Source organism: Lagenorhynchus albirostris, chromosome 7, assembly GCF_949774975.1.
Source record: "Lagenorhynchus albirostris chromosome 7, mLagAlb1.1, whole genome shotgun sequence".
In the NCBI taxonomy this organism is placed as follows: Eukaryota; Metazoa; Chordata; class Mammalia; order Artiodactyla; family Delphinidae; genus Lagenorhynchus; species Lagenorhynchus albirostris.
In genome coordinates this window covers 30,668,891-30,677,131 of record NC_083101.1, presented here as the reverse complement: position 1 = coordinate 30,677,131, position 8,241 = coordinate 30,668,891, and the positions used below count along the sequence as shown (strand labels likewise).

Genomic DNA, 8,241 nt, shown 5'->3' with positions numbered 1-8,241 from the left:
TTATGTTTCTGTCATATTGTACTATTTGATGTTCCTAAGTGCCTTGATTGCCATAGTTTCCCAACTCCAGAACTGCACGTGCTGGTTTTTTTTTTTTTAACCTGGGATGCCTATTACCCTCCACTCGATTTCTCCACTGCACACTACACACACACACACACACACACACACACAGGAAAAAGGGAAAAAGTGTCTTCTTTGCTCCCGTAGTACCTGATGTGCATTTCTTTATCAGAGTACACGCCACATTTTTTTCCCAGTTTGTGTCTCCCCACTAGACTGAGCTCCATGGGATCAGAATCTGCTTTATGTCTTTCTATCTCCAGCAGCCAGCCCAATGCCTGGCTCAGAATAAGCATCTAAAAAATGAATGACTTAATGATGCTCAACAGACTTTGGTAAGTTGGTGGTTGAACTAGGTTATATAGTAGGTCTATATTTTTGTAGTATTTGATTTGGGTATATGCCAAAAGATTGTGTGGGAAGAATGCATCCATCCAGCTAGCAGATTCATGACAGCAAATTTTCCAGCAGCTAATTGCAAAACGCCTGAGACTGCAGGACTGCTGAGTGATTTGCAGCTGTGTTTGCACCAGTTCTTGGTTGGACTAGAAAGCAAAAAGATGCCTGAAACAGTATTTCTGTGCTACTCAAGGGCTGCAGTGTGGAGTTCAGTGGACCATGGCAGGTGCAGTTACCACGTGAGCTTTCTGTGGAGCTGGGGACCAGGCTGAGGCATGGGCAGGAGGCAGTATGGCAGAAAGACTAGAGAGGGGAAGGGTTAGAGGAAGAAGGGGAAGTTGTAAGGAAATCAGTATTCTGACAACATAGTATGGTTGTTCTGGAATTGCACTGCTTGCGTATGAATCTCTGCCACTACTCTTATTAGCTGTGGGACTGTGGGCAGCTCACATAATTCCCTGACCCTTAGTCTTTCCATCTATAAACTAGAGGTCCAGCTTATCTACTCTAGACTAGGTCTAGAGTACCAATCTCACAGAATTTTAATGGAGATTAAATGAGATCACAGTTACTAAAATAGGTGCTCAATAAGTGTCAGCTATTATATATAGTAGTATCAGTTTACAGGTTGTGAAAAGGACAGACGAGAAGGTCCTTGAGGTTAAAGACCATGCCCATCTTATGATGGTCTCCAGCACTTGGCACATAAATATAAATTCTTTAACAAATGTTTGTCGAATTACTAAATGAGGTGGTTGGAGCAGAGTTTTTTAGAGATCTCTCAATAGTGTGGCTTTTCCTAGAATGTCTCAGACGAAGCTATTTCAGTTTAACTGCATGATGCCAGGGCTCTGAGTTTGCTCAGCACGTTTTGTGTCGCTTTTGGACTATACCAAAGAAGTAAGCATAAGTCACAGCATCACTGGGTCTCCTGTTAGGAAGGGGCTGGTATCATGTCAACATTTGAGTCCCCAAAGACAATGCCAGCAGTACACCTGGAAGTGAAGTTTTTATCTCAACATTTATTCCACAGTCATAGAAACAAAATGGAAAAGGCCTGAGGACATCTAGTCCATCACGTGGTTGTACAAGAAAAGTGGCTGGAGCAAAACAGCCTGTTCACCTCATGCTCACAAGACAGCGTTTCAGTTCTTCCTGGAACGGAGCAATTGCAAACACATTAAAGTGAAGACACAATGCAAACACTTTACAAACCTTAAGAAAATACTTACAGGTACGTTATTTTCATAAAACGATTAGGAACTAAACTTAAAGAATGAGGGAATCCTGGATTAGATGGGTGTGGGTGGGTGAAGAAAGGAATAAGTGAACAGTGCAGAGTGAAGTGGTTTTGATGACTAGAAAGCAGTTCCTTCTGAAGACTGGATGGATTTTCTGGTTTGCCTATCAGATATATGAGTTGGGAGGAAGAGAGGCTAATGGTTTCTGTCCCCTTAAGTCTTTATCCATACCGAGGAAGTGGTCACTAGCTCCAAGGCTCTAACAGACCCAGCACCATCACTGAGAAGTCTGTTGCCCAGATGACATAGCTCTGTCCTGCTCAGCAGCTGCTCCACTTACGGCTTATCTGGTTGGCACAGAAGCAGCAGCTCCCATATAAGGTTTGTGCAACAGCAAGATCCGGGGATAATGGAAAGTCACCTCCAGGCACCTTAAAGACCTCGAATGATTGGGTCCATGTGGCTGCCTCACTTGTCTGTCCCAGTCGTTCTTCCAACTTGTCTTCAATTGTTGGAGGGATCCCCCTGCTCCTCCACCTTGGGCATCCACACTCTGGGGCCCTTATTTTCATTATTTACATGAACCAATAGCCCTATCTGTTCCAACTTGCCCAGTCCTACTTTATTATATGCTTCCTGTGCCAGGAATTCCCCCTTGGAAAACAGGGTTGGGGAGTGTGATAGTGGACTTGTCGTGCACCTGATTTCCTAGCATCAGAGCTTGGAAAAAAATGGAGGTCTTTTTTCAGCACTGTGGCTCAGTGGTTAAGAATCCGCCTGCTAATGCAGGGGACATGGGTTCGAGCCCGGGTCCGGGAAGATCCCACATCCCGCGGAGCAACTAAGCCCGTGCGCCACAACTACTGAGCCTGCGCTCTAGAGCCCACGAGCCACAAATACTGAGCCCATGAGCCACAACTACTGAAGTCCGTGCGCCTAGAGCCCGTGCTCCACAACAAGAGAAGCCACCACAATGACAAGCCGGTGCACCGCAACAAAGGGTAGCTCCCACTCGCCGCAACTAGAGAAAGCCCACGCACAGCAATGAAGACCCAACACAGCCAAAAATAAAAATTAAAAAAAAAACATGGAGGTCTTCCTGATCTCATGGAAGAGAAGCCCACAATAGGAGGCAAGGTAGCATCCCTTATCTCCTTCTTTACCAGAAAACCACCCTCCACCTGAAGACTTCTCTGATCCTTGTGTTTCTTGAGCCTGAGGGGAGTTGAGAGAACAGAGGTGGAGCAGAACAGGAAGGAAGGTTTTCAAAGGACCCACCATTTCATGAAATCTTTTTACAAAACACAACACACTGTTTCACAAATTGCAAAACACTGTTCAATTACCATTCCTACTTAACATGAAGACTGCATCATTTCAACAAAAACGATTATGCTTTGTTTTTCTTTGTCCAGAACATGGGGGCATTTCAAGCAATGCTGACGGCAGTAAGCCTGCTTTCAGCTCCTGCTGCTTCTGGCCACCTCCTGGCCGCAGTTTTGGCCAGGTAGTTCCTCAGAAGGTATTCGAGGAGCCATGCCCTGGTCATCTACATGTTTGTGGATAGACAGGGTGATCTGGCATATTACCACCACTGCTCAGAATGCCTCAGTAGAGAAGCTTAAGGTAAACCTGATATACAAAAATCCAAACTTACAAAACAAATACATTACGGGATAATTAATTGCATTACAAAAGGATTCTTTACAAAAGAAGTCACCTCTGGGTTCCTTTAAATAGCCAACTTCTCAAGTACAGTCAGAATCTGAGCTGAGTTATAAAAAATGTCCAGGTACAACATTAGGAGCATGGCTGTTACGTGAGTTGAGGTACACCTATACGTCAGCCTTCCAGGCTGCGCAGAGGTTAGGGGTGCAGAGCATGATGGCAGAGTCTCTAGAGCATCCTTAGCTGTTGCAGATGGGTGGGGATGGCTAAGGGGCATACTCTTCCAAAGGCAGTTGCAAACCTACTTTGTTGTCTGGGGTGAGAACACGGGAGGATGGGCATTTCAAAGCAGAGCTGTCCTTTCTGTTTCCAGGGATCACTGTTCCCTCATTATTGAACTGTTTCATCTGTGAGGTTGATGAAGTCTAACTTTAGAACCCGTCCACCTCCCTCATCAGAATCTGTAAGCTTATATCCACCCCAGGGTTTTCTCAGACAGCTAATTGCTGGAGTCTTATCTAATTGCAGCTTAAAGTGTTATCTTTCCTTGGGGGACTGGGCAGCTCTTGGTGGAAATGCAGGGACTGCATCCAAAAGTAGGGGAAGAAATTTTGTGATTGAGGAGCCTTCCCAATGATCTGCAGCTTACAGAGCACAGTGCTTGGCACAGTGCTGAGAACTCTTTGTAGGCCTTCAAACTGATTGGGGTGGAGCAAAGATGATAAGCAACTGAGAAGATAAAGCAATTCATTGATAGACAAGGAAGTCTAGTCCTACATGGTGTCCTGGGGTGGGCGTGGCTGTGTGGACCGTGAATCATCAGGTGTGTGCTGAAGCCTTTTGAGAAACTCTCAGAAAGGCTCTTCTCAATTCTCCCCATGCCTGGAGCAGCCAAATTTCTAGAACAATGTTTCTTGAAGAGTAATTTTTAGGCTGCATGTCAGTCACCTGGGAGTGTTGGTAACAGGTTTCTGAGCCCACATCCACCCCCTTTCCCATCTCATGCAGTCAGCATCCTAATGAGTTCCTAGGTGACTGAGAACTGAAGTTCTATAGTTCACGTATTCCTTTCCCTTTCTGCGTGTCCAAGCCTTTGCACACTGGAAAAGGGATGCCTAGGCAGAGGGGAAACAGCTTACTCATATCAATCTCTCGGGGGCATTAGATGGGGTTTGGGGGAGAATCAGAGGGACCAGTGCCTGTTCACAGTTTCTCACAGATGAGGGGGTGTGAGGCTGCAAGACTGACTTGCTAGTGATCCATATAGATATGAAAAGCACAGGGCACATTCCTGAATGTTTAAGCTTGTGGTGTTCACAGGCTTGAAGTTCACTTCTGGGATTCCTATAGCGAAGACACAGGTGACTGCTGATCTGAAAACAGCCAAATATATGGATTGCAGAACATCTTCCCTTAACTCACAGTGCCAGCTCACATGTCCTGTGCAGGCAATTAGCAGGAATATCCCAGCTTCATCCTAAGGCCACATCCTTGCCTTGCTTTTCTCACTTTCCTTTCTGAAAGGCACACACTATAGTGGAGATGCTTAATTAGATTAGAAGTATGGGCCTATTCATTCCTTAGCGAAGTTGCTTTTCTGGCCCAGAGCTTTCGTTTGAAAAGCATGGTATACATTTTAATGCCTCTTCTGCCTGTGCTCTTTCCGCTCACCACATCCCTGTTCCCTTTCGTAGTGGCGTGTAAACATGTTCCTACCAAATGTTAGTCAGGATGATGTTGGAGATCCAGGACCCTTTCAAAAACATGGCTCTTGCCTGATCCAATCAATCCTTGGCCTGCTATGATGTGAATGAGTTCAGTTAAGTTTTCTAAGTACCCACCTTCCTGTCCTAAGTTTCTCTAGCTCTTCCCTGGCTCCCCATTCAGACTGTGGAACAAATCTACACTGGGGAGTTATAGCAAAAGTCACAACCCTGAATAATCCCGCTCTATACTAAGATTAAAACCAACAACCCAGTAAGACACAGGTATGAGTAACAATTTTATCTCTTGTTGATAGTGCAGAGAAAGGGCTAAAAACCAGAAATGTTACTGTGGCACCAGGTGAAAAGATTAACAGGAGCTGGGGTTGTCTGGTTATTCGCAGATCCCTCACACGGTGTTTACTTCTGACTAATGTAAGATTCCTGCTCTGAGGAAGACTCCTACCCTGGAGACCTAGGAATGAGCTTGAGAAGGCTGGCTGCTGCTTTGCAGGCTAGGAAGAGCAGACTTGACCTCTAAGAAGACCCAGACCTCAGCTTCCCCCCACCTTGGTCAGTAGTTACAAAAGAGCATTACAAAGTGTCTTAAGGGCTCAGAAGAAGGCCAGGAACTGAGAAAAGAGCAGCGTGGCCACTTAGGGCTCACAAGTCCGATTTGTCCTTTGGTACTCTTCCAGCTCCGTTTTCCTGCTCACAGCCAGCTGCAGCTCTTGCTGGATCACCTGAATCTGCTTCTCCAGCTCTGAGAGCTCCTGCATCACTGAGTTCCGAGCCCCATTTAGGGAGTCTGCTTTCCCATTGGTGGTCAGCGAGGCAGGAAGCTCTCTTCTCCTTGGTGGGAGAGGGATGTCTTGGTGGGTCCGGAGGCTCAGCTGGTTTTGTCCCCCCTCATCACTGAAGATGTATTTTCGTCGATTGTCATGACTCAGATTGGACGTATTCCACACAGTGAGCTGACAGGGTCCCACATTGGACCTAGGAAACCAAGAGACACTTTAGATTGACTTTCTACTCTGCAGCTCTCCCCATCTTTTAGCTACTTCCTTGTGAGTAATACGGAACTGGGTACGCAGATAGAGATGGAGTCACAAAACCATGGACAGACTGCCTGCTGGAGTGTCGGGGAATAAAAGGAGCCAATGTAATTCTTTTCAGCTGATGTTCAGTGATTCATCAAGTCTCATGCTGTCCTGAAACCGGAATGGGTGTTGCACCTGGAGGGCTGATGGGCCAGGGTATGGCACATTCTTTTATGAAGAACCTTAGATGCTTTTCTCTTCTCTTCCTGCCAGTGAGGCTCAGAAAGCCGCACTGACTTGAAACAGTTCATGGCTACGAAGATGATGCTTCAGTAGAAATGAGATTCTGTTTATTCAGCTGCTGGACTCTAAGCATGGTCCTGCTGGTAGATACTCTAATATGACTCATCCCTAGCCCCGCAGGACAACCCTGATGTTTACTAGTTGAGTTTGAGGAGAATAAAAGCATACAAGCTGCAGGTTTCAGCCCAAAGTGTCCCAGTATAGGGATGACTTTGTGAGTTGAGAATGACAGTTGAGGTCTGAAGCTTAAAAAAAAAAAAAAGACCCAAGAGAGCCTCAAGTTCTTGCTGGAATAATGAAAGTCAAATTGAAATAGATCCTCTTTCAGGATCCTCTTTCAGGCTCGTGTCGAGCCACCTACCACCATCCTTGAGATGGCTGTAGACAGCAAGAGTTATTGCTGACCAGGCACAGGAAGAGGGGGTCTGGTTTCTGAAATGCACTTTGACAGATGCAATGAGAAGAGCTTCTTGCTATAAGAACAGATTAGAGCCCTAAGCACATGGCTGCTTATTTCTTCTAGCCTTGTTGAAGGAGAAGGAGGAAGAGGAGGCAGAGGAGGATTATGACCACTTTTGCAATCTACCACAGGGCAAAACAAAATAGAAACACTCTATTAAGTCCTTGTGTCTTTGTTCCCATCCATGTAACTGAATCAAGAATCTATTCCTGGACTCTTACTAACCAGGAGGAGAAGGGAAGGACCTGCAGGGGAGGGGAAAAGGGAGAGATAATTAAGTGTTGATTCAGTTACATGGATAAGAACAAAAACACAAGGACTTAACTAGGGTGATCCTGTTTCATTTTGCCCTGTGTGCATTGCAAAAGTGGTCCTAATCCTTCGTTCTTCCTTTCATCCATATCCCTCTGCAGTGTGACTTAGCAACTCACCCTTATCAAGGGGGATTCCAGGGGAAAGTCTTCTTTCCCTCCCCCTTGAATTTGGCCTGGTCTCATGACTTGTTCTGGCCGATAGAAAGTGGCAGAAGTGGCAGGTGGTGGTTCCAAGTCTTGCACACTTCCACTGCCTCTCTCAGAACCCTGCTGCTACAGTGGAACCAGTCCAGACTAGTCGGGTGGTTGATAACAGACCATCGGAGAGAGTCCCCAGTCTTCCCTGTTGACCAGCTGAGGCCATCCTAGACCAGCCGAGGCCATCCTAGACCAGCCAGCCCTCTGCTTCTCCCTCCTTTCTCCAAGCTGGCTGTAGACACAGGAGCAAATGTGACCACGATCAGCCAAGTTTGGCCCAAATCAGTAGCCTGCACAGCTGACACATAGATTCATAAGCAACTAGCTGTTGTTTAAAACATTATGAACTGAGATGATTTCTCACACAGCAAAAACTGATTGATACGTGCTCCGAGCCATTAAAACACACAAACACATTCCAAACCACTCTGCAGTTCTTTAACATTTCTCATGGTTTAAGGCCCATATAAATGAGCAGGGAGTACCACAGCCCAGCTTTCCTGTGCCCTGGGCTGGGTAAAAGTTCTATAATGAGCTCACTTACAGCTCCATTGTCTTCACACTGGGTCAAAGGTGTGGATATAATTTTCCTTCTAGCCTTACAGTTCCCTTTAATTCTTCCTTCAAATCTTTTACTATTGAGTGTGAATAATTTCAAAACAATCTTGTTTGTGGCATGTGTTATTTGTGTATATATATATATATATATATATGGTTTACAATTTTTGTATATCTTGAGGTGAGAGGAAAGAGAAAAGAGGAGGTGTATTGGAAACCCAGTGGAGTGAAGGACAGACCAAAATTTACATGAAATTACATGTTGAATAAACTAAGGACTATATAATAGTCTTT

At 45.4% G+C, this 8,241-nt stretch overlaps 1 protein-coding gene across 1 annotated transcript in view; it reads right to left on the bottom strand.

The window, feature by feature from the left end:
- Window positions 1–5,730: 5,730 nt before the first annotated feature.
- Window positions 5,731–8,241, bottom strand: part of GRIN3A (glutamate ionotropic receptor NMDA type subunit 3A) — a 149,428-nt gene continuing 146,917 nt past the window's right edge. Inside the window, exon 9 of the mRNA XM_060153366.1 lies at window positions 5,731–6,070. Coding sequence (XP_060009349.1) covers window positions 5,731–6,070 — 340 coding nt within the window. The remainder of the gene's footprint in view (window positions 6,071–8,241) is intronic.